At 38.3% G+C, this 22,488-nt stretch overlaps 1 protein-coding gene across 3 annotated transcripts; it reads right to left on the bottom strand.

Moving 5' to 3' along the window:
* Window positions 1-251: 251 nt before the first annotated feature.
* Window positions 252-19,343, bottom strand: LOC108715675 (vesicle-associated membrane protein 4). Of its 3 annotated transcripts, none has more exons than XM_041561535.1 (8): window positions 19,277-19,343; window positions 13,646-13,796; window positions 12,893-12,939; window positions 8,130-8,180; window positions 4,241-4,341; window positions 4,021-4,100; window positions 3,834-3,885; window positions 252-2,485 (listed from the first exon to the last, which is right to left on the bottom strand). In XM_041561535.1, the coding sequence occupies exons 2-8, from the start codon at window positions 13,709-13,711 to the stop codon at window positions 2,457-2,459; spliced, it is 426 nt and encodes a 141-aa protein (XP_041417469.1). In that variant the 5' UTR covers window positions 13,712-13,796; window positions 19,277-19,343; the 3' UTR covers window positions 252-2,456. The 3 variants fall into 3 exon arrangements, with proteins under 3 accessions (XP_041417469.1, XP_018116542.1, XP_018116541.1); XM_018261053.2 differs by lacking the exon at window positions 19,277-19,343 and adding an exon at window positions 16,942-17,097; XM_018261052.2 differs by lacking the exon at window positions 19,277-19,343 and adding an exon at window positions 15,315-15,451.
* Between the last annotated feature and the right edge of the window lie 3,145 nt (window positions 19,344-22,488).

Below are 22,488 nucleotides of genomic sequence, written 5' to 3'. Positions count from 1 at the left end.
CTAGGAGAAAGAGCAAGCAAGTTATCTTAATCTTTTCTAACTGCACAATGAGCCTCTCCAGCCTACTCCCACCGTGGAGCTTGTCATGTAATTTGGGAACCATTGTTCTAAAGGCTAGCACCACTAACCCTGGTATCATATATGAATCAGAAAGGTACAGTCAAGTAAATTAAGGGGCCGTTTATCAAAATCTGAACTTTTCTCACTATTTTCTGAAAATCACTCCAACTGAATCCACACAGACTCCCACACCCATTTTTCAATAAATTTTAATGAATATGTCTTGTGCGGGAAAAGACTTGATATAATCCGAACTGTACATTTTTTTCAGCTTTGTCGCCGAAAACAGAGACTTTTATAGATTTGGAACAAAACACAAAATCTTCGGATTATTGAACGAAACCTAGTGCAGATCAGGATATCTTCAAAATGTCAACGGGACATCTGCCATTGACTTCTACATAAACTCGGCAGTAGTTTGGAGTAATTTTTTATCCTGACTGAACAACATGGGGGTTTAATAAATCTTGAAAAAAAAATTTTTTTTATTTTTTTTTCCTGTAGTTTTTGGGTGACTTATGACTACCTTATTGGAGAGAACTGATTTTTGTCACCATTCGTTTTCCAAATAAAGTTTATAAGACAAAAATCTAAGAACGTACATAATTTGTTTTTGCTAAAGCTTCATGAATGTTTGAAGGTAACTACTGATAAATTCATTTGGCTTGGATATTTTTTTTTTCCTAGCAACAAATAACCTAAAATACTGTGACCTACTCAAATTAATATCATTATCAAAAGGATTTTAAAAGTGGATAATACAGTATATGATATATGAGTAAAATAAAGTAACTTTGTAAACTGATGCAAAACACATTTCATTAAAAAAAAAAACTCTGGAAAAGGCTCAAGTCAATTCATTTCTTTAACTGAAGAAACTAAAAAAAAGCAAATGAATAAAACATCACACCTGTATGGTATAATCATGTTTAAATTATATAAATAAATTACACAGAATTAACATCTCAACTCATATATATAAATAAACTTTTTGGAAATAAAAGGGTGGAAGGAGTGACTTTTAAGAACCTTATCACTGACATAATTCTACTTCTACTTAAGGCATAAATTATTGGGAAGGGGGTACAGTAATCATTTGCTTTGCTGCATAGCTTGGCACTTAAATCTTTCTTCTGTACAGATTCCTTAACCATAAACCTTTATCAAGAATGCCTCATAAGTTTATAAAACAGAATACCAATTAATGATGTTCAATCAAGTGGCTGTGGTTTAACTGAAATAATGAAAAAATAAAGGATGGTGTATATAAACAATGAGTATTGGTAACTCTGGGCCTTTGTCTGCATAACTATGAATGCTATTGCCTGCTATTCAGTTTCAGACATACATAGACATATAGCTATACTTCTTTCTATGAGTAAAAAGTAAAGCCAAAAGACAGTGACACTGCAGAAATTGGGATTCTTCTTTTTCACCAGAACACTCTGCTGAGCCTTTCAAAAGTAAACTATAAGGGGGTCACTTATCTATCCATATTTGCCTCACAATGATGTTCTTTCAGGGGATATCCCTCCACAATGATTTACCTATTGCAAAAAACAATCTTTTTTAAAGTTCAGCTTGTTATGGAATGAAATGGTAACATTCAATAAAACATGTGTCTAAAGACAGACTTTTAGCTTTGTTTCGTGTGCAGTTTCCAAATATTTTCCACAATGTGGAAGCTCTCTCAAAATGGTGTAATACTTGTACTTCCAGTTTTAGATTAGGCACACCTATAAACGCCAAGCATCTGGATAGGGCATGTAAGAAAGCCTTTGTAATTAAACCTTGCTTTTTACCAGCAGAGAAGGTCAAAGGCATAGACAGCTGGTAGTAAAATGTTTAACATTTTTAGATGAGAGACAATATATACTTTCTTGGGAGGGTAGAATAATGCAGGCATGAGGGCAAGCTCTGGCACAAAGGGTGTGGTTCTATGCTCTGACTTCAACATTGCCATGGGCTTTGGTACAGCAACAAAACATAAGTAAATTCTGTCTAGGTATAAAATGCACTGATTTGGTTTGAGGCTGACCAAACCCAGGGGAGGGAAGAATTATTCCATTAATGAAATCCATGTTTGAATGGAACCAGTTCTACCTCTCCCTTCTGGATAGTCATTTCATAAAATAATGAATTGTCCATAAATAATAAAGTTGAAGATATTTCTATCTTGGGAATGTATGGTACTCCAGTCCATCCTGTTGATTTACACAGCTACCTTCCACGAGGAATGTAGACTTGTTCTTTCTGATTGCAGAGGAACAGCAGCATAAATCAATAAAATGCATGATCCTGAGGGAGAAGAGGGGTTAAAACAAGAGAACAAAAATAAGACAGTTCTGTACAGTTTGCTGCAAAACCTCCAGGAGCTCTTGACAGTGACGAGAAAGTTAGGAGCGGTACTTTAGGATAATGGGAACTGCATGGAAAGAAAACAAAGAACATTACCAATTTTTTAATATGATTATATTTTCAAATTTGTAGAGTAATTTACTATACAGTTGTATACAAAGTATTTTCAGCAGAAAAAGTATTTTATTATGTTTGTTTTATTCAAGTAACATAGTAGGTTAGGTTAAACATCCGTCAAGTTCAACTTTTTCTGTCTTTATATAACTGCTAGTTGATCCAGAGGAAGGCAAAGAAACTTACTGCCAAAAACATATAGAATTAAAAAGTGCAGAAGTAAAATAATATGTTATACAAATGCTGATGCCTTTTAGCTGTAGAAGGATAACACACTTTATTTTTGTGTATGCAATCTTATCGGCAGTGAATGTGGATGGCAGATAAGAGTATCTGTTAATTACACAAACCTGTGGCATGTCTAAGGGCAGAGACACACGCTGCTATTTAGAGAGATTAGTCGCCTATCGTCAAATCGCTTCTTCTTCAGGGCGACTTATCTCCCCAAAAAGCCTTCCCGCAGGCTAGAATCTAAATCGCCGTCGGGATGGCACTCTGAATGCTTTCCGAAAGTCGCCCAAAGTTTCCTTGTGAGGCATCTTCGGGCGACTTCGCAAAACGAAGCTTTCCGAGTGCCAACCCACCGTCGATTTTAATTCTAGCGGGTGGGAAGGATAAGTCGCCCTGAAGAAGAAGCGATTTGTCGCTAGGCGACTAATCTCCCGAAATAGCAGCGTGTGTCTAAATGTTTATGGAGCTTCCGAGTAGGCTGCAGAACATGGAATTAGTATATCATATCAAGATTGTTCACAGTTCTAAAAGGGGACATGCCCAAAGCAAAGTACATGACGGTTACTTATAATTCACCAACAAAACATTGAACCTAAAAAATAACCCATTTTTGTTTGTGCCCAAGTAATGTGTTTTCGGGGGGTTTACAGTTCTCATGATATGATAACCCTCCCACCAAATATGAATGTAAACAGCTGATTATACCAAAGACTGAAGGGCTAAGTGACTCTAGACAAAGGGCATTCTGGTTTAGAACATGTATTGTGTTGCATAGCTAATAAATATTGTTTTACGGTATAGTTCTGCTCCCTTCACTTTAATTATTGTTGCTTTGCAGTTGCCTGTCCAACAAAAGGAACACAGGAGGCGAGGACTAAGTTGCTGCCATGGTGGCATTGCTAACTATCCTTTTATTGCTAAGTGGCTCTTATGCCCCATGTCCTGTACAAAAAAATACAAGTACTCGTGTTCATTGAGAACAAAAACAAAAATACAAATTGTAATTGCTTTTGAAATACAGTATTAGTAGACTTTCTGCATTTTAACAGATTTATGATCAATGTACCTACCAATAATCACTAGTAGGATGATGAGAAAAGCCAGTGCTATAATTGCTTTCATCTGAAAAGCACAATAAACAAGATTGTTAGATGAATGGTCAACCTGCTTAATATACAGGAAAACGCTCTAAAACAATAAATAATCAAACTGCAAGCCATTCCTTGTTTATGTATTACAGTTTGTTGCATTACTTACCTTAAATTCCCTCCACCACATCTTTTTCCTAAGATGTCTTGCTCTGCTGCTGAAGGCTGTGGCATTATCTGATAAGCTTTCTGTGGTAGAACAGAAATAGGATAATGCTTTAGAAAAATGCATAAGTTAGTCGGCATTTCTAATAATTACATAATATAAATTAGAGAATAAATAGATCAGATATTGTGCAACTTCTTATCTCACCACCTAATGCCATTACCTGACTTGTCCTGCAGCTCATCCAACCTTTCTCCCCGTTCGATCACCCTTGTGATGTTTTCTTGCATAACATCAATGACTTCATCCACCTGGTTCTGTACACTGCAAATATAAACACAATTGTTGTAATACAACCGTTTGTCTAGAAAGGTCATTTTACTTTCATGTAGCTAAAAGAACGAAAGCCTTGATTTTTTTTGTTTTAAAATTCTCCCACAATAAGTTTCCTTTATTAATATTGCTACTTTGCTGCTGCCATGCCATCTAGTATGCCACCTTATAAATCAAGCCAGTTTGTGTTTGAATCCATTTCAGAAAGCCCTATACAGACGGGTCACAATTCTGGGTCAATTTCTGCTCACAGAAGAAGGTAAATACTGATGGTATTTTTGCAATTAATAAAGCCGTCATCGTTCATTTACCTTGACGAAAAGTAGCTTGATTAATTTATTCAGTTCTTTTACATTCTTACTGTATTTCAGACCATCCAGTACCCCAAATAGGGTTGCCACCGGGCCGGTATTTTACCGGCCTAGCCGGTAAAACACCTGCCAAGGTCTGGGCTGGTATTACAAATATACCGGCAATGTAGCTGCCGTTAAACTTGCAATACCCATAAAAAAGGCCCTTGGCCCGCCCCCAATCTGATCAAAACTTACTCTTTTCGCTGCCATCTTCCCATCGTGCCTGGCTCCACCCCCTTTGACATCATGATATGCCCCATTTGATGTCACAACCCACCCCCTTTGTTCCCGCCCCCACCACTGGCCGGTGAAAATTTTGTAAAAAGGTGGTAACCCTAATCCCAATATGTTCACTTTAATCCAGGAGTGCCCAAAAGGTAGATCGGGTTCTACCAGTAGATCTTTAGCTGGTGATCAGTAGATCTCAAAAACTGTCAGCAAACAGCTTGTCTAAATCACCCTCCTATTTCATGCTTTTCATTCAGAGTTTTTTTATGATAGAGTTACAAAAGAAATACATGTTTAAATATAACAATATACATTTTCACAGAAATTAATATTTAAATAATATTTTCCATGGAACTGGATGCTAATGGATGTAGATCATAATGGGACAACATCACTAAAAGAAGACCCCACACTCCTGCTTTAATCTATTTAGAGAAAGTGGATCAGTTTCGAGCATGTTTGGAACTTGGAACCCCATTTGCATTTCACCTATTTGGTCTCCACCAGTTTTGAGATGGAACCATTATTTAGTGGCCCGGGAGCAAAAGGTGACATTCCTGCATAGGAAACAAGATGAACAAAGAATCTAAAAACTGTCATTCACACCATCTTACGCAAAGAAGCCATCAGCTCTTCACACATGAAGATTGGAAGCCACTACATGCATTTGATGATATAAGATTGTTTCCTACAGTGACAAAGCTAACGGATGCAGAGGAAAAAAAAGCAATTGTTAGCCAGTTACATATTCCATTAGGTAAATGCACTTGTTTTTCTGCTTGCCCAGGAGCTGATGGACATATATGTTTTATTTCATTAGCAGGATATGGCTTAGGTGCAGAATACATGGTAGCAGTACTTTAGGACAGTAAAGCAGTATTACGGATGTGAAGGTGTTAAGCATACAAAGGCTGTTTTGGAAAAAAAGAACCTTAGCTCAAGAATTAGAAAAACATCCCTCTGACTCAGCCCTAGATAGAATTTATTTGAATTCCAGCTTCCAAATGAGAGGAATAAAGCAAAAATGCATCAAATAGGAAAATACACATTGGCAATAGTCTTCAATCACGGATCTATTTTCAATTGCAACTTTTAAAAAATAACTTATTGCTTTCCTTCATAAATAAATTGTATAATTTAATGTTGCACTGAACATCAGTAGGGCTGGGTTACAGCTGGCAAGTCTACTTAGAGCACTCCCTGTAAACAGTTCATTACATGGCATAGGAAACTTGCACCTGAATATGCAGAAAGTTTGAAAAATGGGTAAGATTAGGGTATTCTCAGTATATGATGTGGAGCTCTTCTTGAGGGGGAGTTAAGGGCACACGTGACTTTGAGTTAATGGTACACATGACTTTTCAACTGGCTGAAAAATGCCCACAACTTCCTGCTGAGGCAGCTAATGGCTTCAGTGGGAAATATCTGAATGTACAAACACTGGTGCTTTCCAGTCAAAAAATTACTATTAGATATACATAGCACTATAAAGAAAAGCAAGAGAAGGTACAGAGATGAATGCTGGACTTAAGGTGGCCATAGAAGTAGAGATGCGCTCGTATGACAATGTCGCTAAACAAGCAGATCTCTCCCTGATATGCCCACATTAAAGCGGGTGATATTGGGCTGATCTGATAGTGGGCCCAACGATCGGATCAGAACGGAGGCCAAACGGGCGGTCGGATTGCGGTACTGCATCAACGAAAAGATTCGGCTGCGATCGGAAGGGATTTTCTAACCTGCTCGATCGGCATCTGGCTGACTTTTGGCTAGATATCAATTGGGAAAGCCTGTCGGGGGCCCTACATACGGGCCGATAAGCTGCCGACTTGGTCTATCGGCAGCTTTTATCGGCCCGTGTATTGGGGCCTTTACAGTTCACCAGAAGGAGAAAAGCAGAGGAAATATGAGCATATAATACACAAAAGCTGTGAATATCTTGTAAATTATATCCTTATAAACGGTGAGCAGTGATGTCATCAGTTATAAACGGTGAGTAGTGATGTAATTTCTGTCACATGACTCACTAAAATTTGTGTATTATAATTAATAAAGTACCCCCAGTTGTAAAATATGAGGATATTATAAGTTACCTCGGAGTTCCATGACCTGTATAAAAACACTCGGCCTTCGGCCTCGTGTTTTTATATGGTCATGAAACTCCTCGGTAACTTATAATATCCTTATATTTTACAAGAGGGGGTACTTTATTCACTATATAAACTCACTCGCTCCTTCACAATTTGTACTCGACCTGCCAGTGGGTCTGCGTCTATTAATATACCAGCACCTGACCCATCCCCATCTCTCACATCATGGAGGGGGTGGGGCAGGGCAAGCGTGGGTCTATCAATTGATGCCGCCTGATGAGGAAGCGGACACAGTTAGGTTGTGGACAAGGGCAGCAGGAAGAGCTCGGCCCAAACATTTTATGCAAGTGTCGGCCCCAAACCCAAGGGTAAACAAATGGATCCTGCAGGCTTTGGGCCAGCCTGCACATCACGCCTGCAAATATCAGAGACCATGTTGAATACCCTTGCTGTGAGATGGGGACACCCAGAAGCTGCACAAGACAACACATGGCAACCTGACCTGGCATCTCTTCTTAAAGGAACACATATTCAAAAAAATCTAACATTAAATATATCTGTTCAAAAACACAGTCTAGTTTCTTACATTGCACATTGTTGATTCCAGGTTCAGTACCACAGATCTAAACCTTGGTACTTGGAAAACAATGGTAGCCATATACTGTAATTGAAAATTTACAGTTTGTGCACTGCATGCACATTTTTTACTCCAATATGCATTTATATCACAGATGCTTGATCTATGTGTCACTCCTATGTCGCCACGGGATCTTAGACACTTTTACTTATCCAAACCAATGTTTATATTTAGGTAGCTAGTCCTCTCAGCAACTCCGTATGCTCTTTTACATGCTCAGCAAAAAGCTACAACATAAACCCCACACCTTACCTACCCTAATAAGTAATTTATTAATACTACAGGGAACCTGCCACAATATCTATAGCCATGTAAAGCAGCTTTATTTATTATACAGGTACATGTGTTGGTGTATAAATATCATGAGTAAAACCTATTTGTACCCTGTGATATTTCATAAACCTATGATATATTTATCTCTGCAGGAAGCAAGCAGGGATAGTTCACACTTCAGCTGTCTCTCAGACTTACTGTCTGATCTTGTCATTCCTTGGTCCAAACTTAGGTGCAGAAGGTCCCCTCCTGGCAACAAAAAAAAAAAAGTCAGTCAGTTGCATATCATGTCACTGCAAAAGATCACGGCCATGAAAAAGCAATGCAGACACACCATAACTACATGGGAGAAATTATGAATAAATGACAGCTATTATTAGTGTGAACTGATTGTATACCTTATGTTGCTTCAAGTGGGTTTACACCTCTAAACTAACAACAGTGCTGGTTACATAATATGACACAATACAAACATTACTAATACAGGTATGGGGGTTTACAGATAATGGATCTTTCTGTAATTTGGATCTTCATACCTTAAGTCTACTAGAAAATCATATAAATATTAAATAAACTGTTTTGCTTCCAAAAAGGATTAATTATATCTTAGTTTGGGTCTAGTTCAAGCTACAGTTTTATTATTACAGAGAAAAAGGTAATCATTTTTAAAAACTTGGATTATTTGGATAAAATTAAGTCTATGGGAGACGGACTTTCCATATTTCTGAGCTTTCTGGATAATGGGTTTCCAGATAATGGATCCCATACCTGTACTTCATTTTTTGAGCTTCTGGTTGAAAATGAATGTATACTGCATGTCTTTTTTAATATGGACATATCAATCGGCTGTAAGTTAAGGTCCCCGTAGACACAAAGATTTTTCTTGCCGAATGACCAATTTCATCGAAGTCCGACCAATCCTTCGAAATTATCGTGCGGTTAGTGGGATTTGAACGATCGTACATCTTATGATTTTTTGGCCGACATCTGTTAGAAAATTGGTCGGCCAGGTTAAAAAATCTTTATCGGTCCCAGTGCAATCTATGTGTGCAGGGACAAGCAGGCACCCTTTGTTTTCCTGGCAATATCGCCTTAAATGGTCTTTTTAGTTGATGGACAATTCGTACGATAGTACGATCATTTTGAGATAATCGTGGTCTCACCCTGACAATCGGATCTTTTAAAAATCTTTACATCTATGGCCAGCTTAAGGGTTTTACAAATAGATTCTATGTGCAATAATGGCAAAAAACCATATACTCTGTTCTTCAGAGCACTGCACACCAAACTACAAAAATTCCAGTATTCTGCAGCTAATGTGACCATTTTACCTTTATCATTCTTCCAGTAGTTTTAACTGCATTGTTTGGGTATGACTGCTTGACTTGTTCTGTGAAACTGCAGCCAATGGGTGTGAGTCCTCTAGCAACATCAGCAATGACACCACAGGGTCTTAATGCATCTTGCACCCAAAACCAGTTTTGATGTAGCAAACTCCTAGCCAAAGAGAGCTACATGAGTTAGCACAACAGTAGGTGATTCAGTACCCTAACCTAACAGGGTTAAAATCATTTTGCTTTCATCACCTAATGCAGCAAGCTTCACACCCGTTTACAAATTCCCTGGGCAGGACCCCAGTATTTTGCATTGCAATGCCAGGAAAGAAAACACTCTTCACATCCAAATATTAAACTGAATGAGTCACCTTAAGAGGCTTTACAGAAAAATAAACATTGTCTTATGGCAGTACTATATAATGGCACTTCCAAAAAGAAATATCAAGGTGGTATCAAGGTGGTAATGTCACTTTGAGACCCTTTGACTCACACCCCTGCCTAGCCTAACTTTAAGGGGTTTGTTCGACCTTTAAATGATTTTTTTAGTATGTAAAGAGTTATAATCTGAGACAATTTGCAATTGGTTTTCATGACGTGTTTTTTGAGTTTGCTTTTTATCCAGCAGCTCTCCAGTGTGCAATTTCAGATATCTGGTTGTTAGGGTCCAACTTATTGATTTGAATAAGAGACTGGAATATGAATAGGCATTGTTGGACTGGCCCGGCGAGACACCAGAAAAAAACCCGGTGGGCCCCCGCCGGGCCAGACCCCTTCTCCGGAAGACGGCACTCTACAAAAAAACGGAAATTTTTTTTTTAGGCAGAGCGCATGCGCCGTCAGCAATATCACGTGGTGACATACGCACATGAGCGCCTCCAAGTGTGCGTGCTAGAGGCGCGTCGGAGTAGGTGGGCAGGGGCCCGGGACAGTCCAACCCTGTGAATAGGAGAGGGCCTAAATAGAAAGAGGAGTAATACAACGTATATTTGATACAAAATTGCATTTTATAGAAGAGGATTAGATTATGATAGAGCCCTGTTAATACTTTTGTCTAAAAGCAGACTATTCAATGCAGACTTTAAAGCTGCTATGGGGATATTATGTAACGTTATGAAGAAGAAAAATAAAGAGAAAGAAAAACCTGAGGCACAGGTTTTGTTATTATCAACAAAAGTTCTTTCTTAATCTATTAATACCATCAGTACTTTTTATTTTAGGATATTTTAAACTGTGTCCTGGCTGGAGTTCAGATCTACTTCATATGTGAGAAGCTAGCACAAACATTATCTAATATATCAGCTCTTTTTAATTTAGGCTCACATAGCAACATGAGAAAAACACTATATTTAATTATGCGAACGATAAAAACTATATATGTTTTGAAATAGTTTGGTTCAATTTAAGGTTTGAAGCTAAGACATTAGACCCCATAGCATTAGTGGTTCCCGAGTTTTTATAATCTAAAAACATACAGATGTTATTGACACTCACGCCAGCAGGTCCGATAATCAACTCCTATATTCAAATTTGAAATGTTAATTTTTATGGAATATGCATTATAGCAGTGATTTAAAGAATGCTATCATTTCCATATTTAAAGGGAGACTGTCATGGGAAAAAAACATTTTTTCAAAATGAATCAGTTAATAGTGCTGCTCCAGCAGAATTCTGCACTGAAATCCATTTCTCAAAGAGCAAACAGATTTTTTTATATTCAATTTTGAAATCTGACATGGGGCTAGACATATTGTCAATTTCCCAGCTGCCCCCAGTCATGTCACTTGTGCTCTGATAAACTTCAATCACTCTTTTACTGCTGTACTGCAAGTTGGAGTGATATCACCCCCCTCCCTTTTCCCCCCAGCAGACAAACAAAAGAACAATGGGAAGGTAACCAGAGAGCAGCTCCCTAACACAAGATAATAGCTGCCTGGTAGATCTAAGAACAACACTCAATAGTAAAAAGCCATGTCCCACTGAGACACATTCAGTTACATTGAGAAGGAAAAACAGCAGCCTGCCAGAAAGCATTTCTCTCCTAAAGTGCAGGCACAAGTCACATGACATGGGGCAGCTGGGAAATTGAAAATTTTTTAGCCCCATGTCAGATTTAAAAATTGAATATAAAAAAAATCTGTTTGCTCTTTTGAGAAATGTATTTCAGTGCAGAATTCTGCTGGAGTTGCTCTATTAACTGATGCGTTTTGAAAAAAACATGTGTTAAGAAACGCAAAGAATTTAGTTTGACAAAACATTCAGTTGCATGGAAATTAACAACTCTGAAAATATTTTTAAGCAACAAAGGCTCTTTATGGACTTCTGTCTGTTTAAGACAGACTTCTGGTTGTCTACACACTGTAAACAAATGAAATACCTTCTGAGACTTACAAGTGGACATGACTGGCCATGCGTGAACTTTCATTTGTTTAGTTGTTTACCACCATGCCTTTCCCCCCCCCCCCATGTTAGATAGCCATATTTGATTTTTTTTCCAGGATGTATGTTCTATAATGGTTATATAGGCAGGGTCAATTGAACAAACAGGTTTTCGTAAAACTGCCAAGTATGTTGAGTATTATTATATGTGATTTTGGGTATGGGGTGATTGAGTGCTAGGAATCCTGTTAATGATGTTAGCTCATGGTAGTCATTATCCTGATGTTAAAATGATGCCACTGATACACCTTTCTATGAGAAGCAATCCATTCCCAACCAAAGGTATGGGCTAATAGACTACAGTTGGGTGGTAACGGTATTTTTTCGTTTTTGTTTTAATAGCCCCCAGCCAGCTCTAGGACACTCGCACCGGGAGGGATTTCCCGGTGCATGTGGCCATGTCAGTCAGAGCACATGCACAAATGCGCTTCTGCCATCACACACATGTGCATAATGAGCGAGACGCGACTTGCATATGCCCCAACATGGCTGCTCATGCAGGGAGCTCCCTACCGGTGTGGGTGGCAATTAAAAAAATAAAAAAAACAAACCAGAGTGCGGGCTCTATTAGCTCGCACCTTTGGTTACCCTTTAAATGTTTTTTGTTTTTAGCTACTCTTGCAGCAATATTACGTATTCCCCCCCCTGTTTTTACTAGACTTTTATACTGTCCTGAATGCCCTTTCTTATGCGGTACACCAAAAGACTGTGGTAGTTGTGTTTTTTTTCTATTGAAAAACACACAACACAAATATTTAGTACTGTCTCAAATCACTGCATCGCGTCCCAGTTTAGATATAGGGAATTAATGTAATAATGGCACACATAAGGAACTTGAACTTGTCTGCATTACTAATCTATTATTCGTTACTAATGCCATAAACCCAATGCCACATATGATGGCAGTAATAAAAATGGGTGATAAAGAATTATATTCATTTTCATAAATGGAAAAACCATACTTCAAATTCACATAGTAACAATCAACTCGCAGGTCACAAATAAATATGTGTCTACATCATGCCTTACCTATAGAACCCAATAAGTAAAGTTTTCTTTATGTGTGAAAATTGCCCCAAAGCACTACTGTCATGCCGTGTATGTGAAAATTCTATACAAATCACTCTTTAGTATAATTTGTGTTGCAATATATTTTAGATTTTTTTTAAAAAGACTTAAAAAACTTACAGGAAGAAATCTTCTTCCTCATCCGAGTCTTCTTCCAACAGATTCCTCTGAACAATAAAAAGGTTTAAAGTAAGTTGCTAGGTTTAAATATATGCTCTTTATGCTTGCAATTATTATGCTGCACCATGACTAAGTCTTGAACAATGCTGGCAATGTATTTAAAAATGTTTAGTTTCAATCTAATAAAAACAACAAATTGGAAACATGTTATGTTTCACACATAAAAGGGAATTCTGACCTTCCCATGCAAGAATGGCTTTATGATTTGCACTTGACAAAGCTGGTGGTCATCCTTTAGCTCAGGGATCCCCAACCTTTTGAACCCCTGAGCAACATTCAGAAATAAAAGGAGTTGGGGGAGCAACACACAGAAAAATGTTCTTGGGGTGCCAAATAAGTGCTGTGATTGGCCATTTGGTAGCCCCTATGTGGGTTGTCAACCTACAATGAGGTTCTGTTGGCAGTGCACCTGGTTTTTATACAACCAAAATTTGCCTCCAAGCCTGGAATAAGCACCTGCTTTAGAAAGGCCATCATGAGATGTTCTATGGCTCCTCAACCTGCCCATTACCAGGCTAAACACTGATTGAACTTTGCATTCTTTTCTTTCTGCCAGCAGAAACGTCATCTCTTGGTAGCCCTGACCAATTCAATTCAGAATATACCGTTTTTAATTAAAGTGACACCCAACTGGAAAACAGGCTAAGCATTTTATATAATAGACAATGATCAATCTAAAAAAAATAGACTTACCCTTTCACATTTAATTGAACCTGTAACTTCCTCGTCATTGAGGTGCCTCTTGAACTTTGGAGGCATACTGGGTTTCTTTTGATGTAAATATGGGTTTGCTGATAATGATAAGTGAGTGCAATGTCTTCGTGTACAATGTATAGCTGTCAGCCTTTGATGTAAAAAGAGAAAAACAAAAGTAAAGTAAATGCAAGTAAAAATCTCAGACCTTTATATTCAGTGGGCTGTTTCAAGTGTTTTGAACACTATGTTTTTAAGTAGCCCAAAAACACAGCTCCAAAGCACCCCAAACCCTTCACGTAGCCTTCCACCAAAAATATTTGACAGGTGTTTGTTCCAATGATTTCCTGAAAATGTCCCCAGACTCAGACAGCTGTTACCTGACAAGCACTGGCTCTAGCGACTGTCAGACACATGGGATGCACTGAATCCTGCATTTAGTTCGAGATTTAGCTGAATCCCAGCACTTTCAGGATTCAGCCAAACCAAATCCATACCCTTAAAGTTATGTGACTTTAAACCTCTGGACAATTTGAATATGGAAAAATTAGGGTTTGGTTCAGTGTTTGAAAATCCAAATATTATGGATATGGTGCATCCTAGTGTACAAGTTATGGTAATTCGGGATTCACCAAATCCACTATTTTGGATTCGGCCGAACCCCCGAATCCTTTGCGAAAGATTCGGCCAAATACCAAACTGAATGAAAGGGAAAACATTTTTGACAAAAAGTCACACGATTTCCCTCCCCACCCCTAATGTACATATGCAAATTAGGATTCGGCCGGACAGAAGGATTCGGCCGAATCCTGCTGAAAAAGGCCGAATCCCTAACCGAATCCTGGATTCGGTGCATCCCTAAAATGATAACATAATGGCATTATTTATTACATTTTTTGGAGTACATTAATATTTTGTTTATTGAGCAATTAAACAAAAACAAGGTGTACGGACAAACGCATTTTTTTTTTATTTTTGAAATTTACAGTTGGGGCTATATATTCCCCTGCACATATATCCATGTTGTTCTTGTAGCATTTGCAATTAGTTAAGTATAGGATAATGAAACACAATGGTCACAGTGGTGCAGAGGTGAATGGAGCAGGATTGCTTAACACACTACACACATGATATATGAACCTATTCAGAATAACTGTCTCACACATTTGGAAGGGAAATACTGCCATTTCTATAATCATTTTATTGGCTAACAGAGACAGATAATTTTCCATGCTTTCAAGGAATGTCAGAAAAAGTGAGAAGAAACCCAGCTGCTCAGTTGGTCCATAAATGTAACATATAAGAACCACTTTTTTCCTCTCTCAATCAAATTAGGCTTTAAATTAAAATTAGACAATAATAAAGTATAAGGGATATTAAAGAATATAATAAAATACCCTTTAATAGGTCTCTGAGATAGCGAACAGCATTCCATTTGGCATATGAAGAAAAAGGCAAACCAAAGTGCCACTCACATATATTCAATTTCCTGTCAGGACTAACCCACCCAAACTCCACCTAGATTGTGCATATACAAGGGGGGGGGGAAGACCACAGCATGGAACTTCTCACAGATCCCCCTACAGGCGCTCACTTAACATTTCAGAGGCAACCATCTGGCCGCTAGCCATATAAAATCTAGTCACTAAACATGAAAGCATTTACTCACATGATATCCAAGTCATCCAGTGTAGTTAAAACATCTAGGTCATACCTCCCAAGTGTCCCGTTTTTAGAGGGACAGTCCCTCTTTTGACAGCTCAACCTGCAGTCCCTCATATGTACTGGAAAGTCCAGTTTTTCTCTGCACTGAACAGCCAGGAAAAGAAACAACATTTCTAACTTAATTGGCTTTTAGCAGAGCCCAGAACAGCCACAGCTGCTTATAAGATTCTTTTGTAACAATTTCAAGATAAGGAAATAAGTTAGACTCGCAGCTTAAAGGGATCCTGCCATCAGAAAACGTGTTTTTTTCCAAAACGCATCAGTTAATAGTGCTACTCCAGCAGAATTCTGCACAGAAATCCATTTCTCAAAAGAGCAAACAGATTTTTGTATATTCAATTTTGAAATCTGACATTGGGCTAGACATTTTGTCAATTTCCCAGCTGCCCCCAGTCATGTGACTTGTGCCTGCACTTTAGGAGAGAAATGCTTTCTGGCAGGCTGCTGTTTTTCCTTTAAATGTAACAATGTGTCTCAGTGAGACATGGGTTTTTACTATTGACTGTTGTTCTTAGATCTACCAGGCAGCTGTTATCTTGTGTTAGGGAGCTGTTATCTGGTTACCTTCCTATTGTTCTTTTGTTTGGCTGCTGGGGGGAAAAAGGGAGGGGGTGATATCACTCTAACTGGCAGTACAGCAGTAAAGAGTGATTGAAGTTTATCAGAGCACAAGTCACATGACTTGGGGCAGCTGGGAAATCGACAATATGTCTAGCCCCATGTCAGATTTCAAAATTGAATATAAAAAAAATCTGTAAGCTCTTTTGAGAAATGGATTTCAGTACAGAATTCTGCTGGAGCTGCACTATTAACGGATTAATTTTGAAAAAAATTTTTTTTTCCCATGACAGTATCCCTTTAAAGGGCAAATCACCTTAATTACCAAAACTGTAAAAACTGAAAAAAAACCCCACAAAAGTGTTCAAACTTTCATAACCTGGGGAATTTTGTAAAATAAACATGGTAATTTGGGGGTGTGGCCACAAAATAGGCATGGTCAAAAAAAAATATCGCCGCACTATGCGCGGCAACTTTTTATCCCTCTCTTTATTACCAAAATGTTGGGAGGTATGCTAGGTGGTTTGATCCATACAGGCCTGATGATGGTCCTTGGGTGGATCTAAGCGCTTATCACTTTCACTTTACAGGATGACCTAAAGCATGAAAGCTGGCTGCAAGACAAGCGAGTGCTTTCTATGTGACGATTTCTATGTACTCCATGTTGTAAAATATAAGGATATTATAAGTCAAGGAGCAGCTCCATGTCCACATAAAGGCATAAGGACATAACAGGTGCTACACACTATCTCTCCATATAAATATGTATATACACAGACTCACAGGAAATAACGTGACAAGAGTGAAGCAATAAGTGCCTATAACAGATGAAATGTGTGTTTAGTACAGTAACAGCAGCCCTGGGATTTCTAAAGAGGAAGACAAGACAATAAAGACCGAGCCATCTTGCTCACTGGCAGTGACTGTAACAAGACAAACTAGCTGCTAAAAAGCATTCGGACGTCTCATAACCCAGGACATCCCTCCTGCCTAGAGACACTGCGGAGCTATACCTGTGTGGATGTGCCTCCCGCGATGCTCGGTTCTTAGCTTAATCACTGGCTAACATGGCGCTCCAGCTGATTGTAGTCCATCCATCGCTCGACACTCGATACACTATCCTGTTCCCTTTAACCTTCCTATCTTCTGCGTTCTCACAATGCGCAGGCGCACTGGTACAACACGAAGCCAATCTGCCAGCGTGATACTGTAGTACTGGCTGCTTGTTTTTTTTTTTAATATATCTGTGTATGTCTAATGTATACGCCCAGCAACAAGTCTACCTACTCTGCAGAAGAGAGCTGCTTTTCAGCTGACTAATAGCTGACCATTTTAAGGAGATGGTTCTCTTGGACAGGAATGGGTTTAGTGCTGTATCCTGGGAGTGTTTTCTAAAGGGAGATTCTGCATCTGAAGCTGGCCATACATGCAAAGATCTGATCGTTCGAATCCTCAAACGATCAGACTTTCCCATCTCCAGACCTGCCACTAACCATTCAGATCAAATAAAGTAGAAAAAGAACAAATCAGCCAATGTTCTGCCCCTGACAGCAATTGTACGAAAGTTATGTCCGACGTGACAGTCTCCCACTGAAAATCATATGATCAGCAATACATGCAGAGAAATTATCGGCAGCCGACACAAATCTTTTAACCTGTCCGATCGACCAAACAACCGATCTCCGCCGGACGAAAAATGTCGGGACTCTCCAAACATGATCCGAAAATCGTACAAATCCTTGATTCGTACAATCAGATCTTTACGTCTATGGCCAGCTTAATAAAGCTGCCCCTAGACATGCAGATATACCTTCAATATCACATAAACAATCGCTCTGTGCCATCTCCCGATCTGCCACTAACCATTAAGATCAAATTAAGTAGTAAAAGAACAAATCAAACAACATACCTCTCAACATTTTGAAAACGAAAAGAGGGACAAAAACATTTAGAACACCGTTTTATTTTACCACGCCCGTTTTTGTTGCCACATCCCCTAATTACCATGTTAATTTTACAGAATTTGTCAGTTTGAATATTTTTTAGTTACTACAGTTTTGTAAATGAAGATAAATTGCCCTTTAAGCTGTGAGTCTAACTTTTCCCAAGGGACCTCCTTATCTAAATTATTACAATTACTTATTTGCTTATCTCAGAATTGTTACAAAGTATCTAAGTTGCACCTGTTAGCTGCTCTGGGATCTCTGCCAAAAGACAATTAAGTTAGAAACTTTGTTTCTTTTTCTGGCTGTTCAGTACAGAGAAAGTCGGACTTTTCAGTACACGCAGACTGCGGGTTGAGCTGTCAAAAGCAGGATTGTTGACTGCTGAAAATGGGACAGTTGGGAGGTATGAGATTATATTCAGACCATGACAGCAATCGTACGAAAGTTATGTACTACACAATCTGGTGACAGTCTGCCACTGATATCGTCAGATCGGCAATACATGCAGAGAAATAATCGGCAGCCGTCAGAAATTTTCTAACCTGTACACCTGTTCTGGGTGTATTTTACTTTGGCTCTCCCAAATTCGAATTCCTGTTTGTAAAGTTTTTTTCAAAAAATAAAAAAATCGCCAGGATTTAGAGGGTAATGTTTTAACTCAATCATGATAAATGATAAAAATCACAATTGTGTGTAGACAATTTAGCCAATCCGCTTCCTTGAAGCTTACTAAATCAGTCCCTCAGTCTGTAACAAGCAGGGTACTTTTATTGCTTGTATTTGGCAGTTGTTACATGTTTTTTTTTTTTTAACATCATAACCTTTATTGTATAAGATTACATGTCATACAATTGTACATATCAGCATTTATACGTTGTACATTGATTATTGGATACAGTTGTGTTGTATATATGATAGATAATTCTGTATGCAATGTGATGTTTTGCGCCTGGCCCTTAATTTCCCTAAATACCTTAATTTCATTATATAAAGATAGATAAGACAAAGAAAAAAGAAGAAAGAAAAAGGACATCTTAAACCAACAAGGATGAAAAATCTACGTACTTAGTATCCTACCATGACATGTCTATTTGATATTACCCATGTATTTCCAGCAACCAACCATGGTCTACTCTAGCTCAATGGCCAGGATCCCCACACAGCTTCAAATTTCTCAGATAAGGCTTTTTTAATAAACAAGTATTGCATCTAAGTTGTTGCATGTTTCCTTCTAATGTTCAGTGCCTATTTCAGTCAAAAATAAAAAATGCAGCCTTCTACCCACAGATCTTGCATACCCAAGCCAATAAAAGCTGCCAATTTAGAACCTGAAGACTACGTATTGAGTACTCAGAACTGCCTGTTCCAAACAGGGTTAGAGATAACTGCACACCTTACATACCCTAAGTTCTTCTCTTGGTGCTCGGTGATAGAGGAATCGGCCACCTCACATGCGGAGTATAAAGGAATTCACCGAGACACACGTTGCACAACTGCATTTATTAATGCCCCTTTGACCCGAAACGTTGCACAACTGCATGTCATGTGTGCCGGTGAATTCCTTTATACTCAGTACTGCCTGCCAGACCAATATTTGGTCAAAATTGATTTTTAAAAATCCTATTGATGTGGTCCTTGCCTAACTGTTTTCCTTAGACCAACAGTATGATAAAATAATCAGCAATCATATTAGTCTGATTTGGTTGGCCAAATTGGACAAAGATCAGCTTGTATGGTGACCTTGCCAAACAACCAGATCTTGCTGGTCTTATAATCTTGCATGTAACCCTTCTGTTGTACAGTGCTTCAGAATATTATGTCATTTCATAAATAATAGTAATATCTGTGAAAGAGCTACATTTTCTTCTGATTGGAAGGGTCGTCCATTCCATTCAGATTTTATATGTACAGTTTTTCCCTTTAAGTGCCTCAAAAAGGAGGCAGACTTAAAAACCATGAAACAAATGTGTTATTTGATATGGTGTTAGCATCATGCCAACCATGCAGAACAAACAAAACTTTTTCCATGACCAAAAGGCAACGGAGTGTCACAAGTAATACAGTACACTGTTAGGGGCTGATTCATTAAGGGTCGAATATCGAGGGTTAATTAACCCTCGATATTCGACTAGGAATTGAAATCCTTCAACGTCGAATATCGAAGTCGAAGGATTTAGCGCAAATTCTGCGATCGTACGATCGAAGGATTATTCCACCGATCGAACAATTAAATCCTTTGAATCGAACGATTCGAAGGATTTTAACCCAACGATCGAAGGAATATCCTTCGATCAAAAAAACTTAGGAAAGCCTATGGGGACCTTCCCCATAGGCTAACATTGACTTCGGTAGCTTTTAGCTGCCGAACTAGGGGGTCGAAGTTTTTTTTAAAGAGACAGTACTTCGACTATCTAATGGTCGAATAGTCGAACGATTTTTAGTTCGAATCCTTCGATTCGAAGCCGTAGTCGAAGGTCGAAGTAGCCCATTCGATGGTCGAAGTAGCCCAAAAAATACTTCGAAATTCGAAGTTTTTTTACTTCGAATCCTTCACTCGAATTTAGTGAATCAGCCCCTAAATTAGTGTCTTGTCTTTTTTCTTTTTAGATGTTATTCTTACTGGATTCAGAGGGAAGCAGAAAAGGGGATATTATAAAATAGGAAGCAGTATGTCCTAAAGGTCCTTATCACAGCCAAAGGTTGGTAGCCAAACAAAGCTCTGCCTTCACACTGGTAAATATTTAATTATTGACACAGTATGTGCCTTTAAGCTCTGTGTGGGAGTTCCTTCTAACTATAATAAACAGTGGTCTCATTGGTAATGTTACAGCAACCTCCACTGAAAAATATGCACAATACAAGCCAGCATTAGCCCATGTTTTTTTGTGCAGATTATACAGTTGCCCACCTTTGCAGCTAAACTAGTATCGGACACTCACCTTCCATCCCTCATTAATGGGAGACTTTTATGCATGAGTTAATTGTAATTGGGCTGGGCTGTAAAGGCCTAAATATCGATCCAAAGATTGATTGATCATATCTAATATGGTAATCTATTATTTTTTTTACATAAAACAAGAATTCTTCTGACAGACACATACAGAAGTAACGCCTTCTTTTGTTATGGAGCGGGTGTATGGAATCTCGCCCAAAACAACAATACCAGGAGCCCAGGTATACCAAGATGTTAAACTATTGGGAACAAGACTTTATCAGACAAAAACGCCACATAAAATATGAAAATACTATGAGCTCATTCTTCCTGCATTACCACCCTATTGATACTTACGTGACTATTATGTAATCTAATTAAATTAGATTCAAACTAGTTAAAGTTAACTTTGCAAACTGTACCATTGTGAGCAATTAGAAAAAGTATAAAAACTGTTTTGTATAGGTAATAAAAGGAAAATGTAACTTTAGACAACTTTCTAGCAGTGTCAGACTGGGGTGTCAGAGCCCACTGGGACTGGCACCCCTGAGGGTCCCCCACCCCAGCCACGAGCTCCTGAAAATGTTAAACCAGACACTGGCACCTACCACCATTGGCACAAATTTTCGTGCCAGCTTCCTTTAACTTCCTGGAAGGAGGAGTTGGCCTGGGTCAGTGGAGCCCACCGGGTTTTTTCACAGTATCCTTTGGACCAGTCTGATGCTGCTTACAAGTACAGCTTAATTAACATTTTTTAATAATTTTAAAGTTATTTGTAAATGTAATTGTATTTGTTTATCGCGTTCTGTTTGTTGGTTCTGACTCTTGAAACAATGTAGCATGTGTCATTTCTGTTCCAAGTCTGTTATGCTGTGCATTCCTGGTTCTGGCTACTGGACTAGTAAAGGAAATAATACATTCTCCCCAGTTAACTGACATACCTGAAAAAGAATAAACGTCTGCTTCTTCTGTTTGAAAGCTGCCTTTCCAAAACTGTTGCCACAAACAGCTTTCACTGGTACCAGAGCCCCTAGCTTCAAGCATAAAAATAAATACAAGTGAAAAATTATCAAATAAATAAAAAAGATTTCTACATTGCTGTCTTCTGAACTATTTGTATTGCCCTTTTAATTTGCCACATTTCTAATTTCACATTCTAATTGTATACAGAATATACTTTTTGTAGTTTCTAAATCTTTGCAAAGGGACCTCTGTGTCTTCAGTGATTATAAATATGCTTGTGGTATGTGTTTAGTTTGTACTAGTACTTTCTTAAAGTGGACCAGTCACTTACAAACAAAAAGCTGCATAATGAAATTCCTTTGCAAATGAAACATGGAACACAAATTATTTTTTTTTATTAAAACATCCATACCTGTGATCAATGTGTTTAAATATCTGAGCTGTCAATTACTTTCACTTTCCATTTAGCAATTCCTACATGTCAGTGCCCTCCTCACATTTCCACTTCCCTCCCCAGGCTCTATAATTGTGTAGGGCACGGAGCATGGTCGTTAGGTTACCCATTCTGGTGCATACACAAGATTTTGGGGTGATATACAATTTGTTTTAATAACAGTGTCCACAAAATGGCTGCTGCCTGCTTGTCGATTGTATAATTCTAAAACAGAAGGAAAAAAATTTAAATAATAAATATAGTGTAAGTAAAGTTTACTTTTGCT

The sequence above is a fragment of the Xenopus laevis genome, chromosome 4S, assembly GCF_017654675.1.
Source record: "Xenopus laevis strain J_2021 chromosome 4S, Xenopus_laevis_v10.1, whole genome shotgun sequence".
NCBI classification, from domain to species: Eukaryota; Metazoa; Chordata; class Amphibia; order Anura; family Pipidae; genus Xenopus; species Xenopus laevis.
This window is presented reverse-complemented; position numbering and strand designations above follow the sequence as displayed.

Bases quoted from the DNA above. Each gene is read 5' to 3' on its own strand.
- LOC108715675 (XM_018261052.2), bottom strand. From the start codon at position 15,424: ATGAGGGACTGCAGGTTGAGCTGTCAAAAGAGGGACTGTCCCTCTAAA. The intron at 8,181-12,892 runs GTAAGTTTTTTA...TTTTGTTGCCAG, and splicing joins GAGGAAGAAGATTTCTTCCT to GAGGGGACCTTCTGCACCTA. The intron at 4,342-8,129 runs GTAAGTCTGAGA...TTATATTTGCAG, and splicing joins AGGAATGACAAGATCAGACA to TGTACAGAACCAGGTGGATG.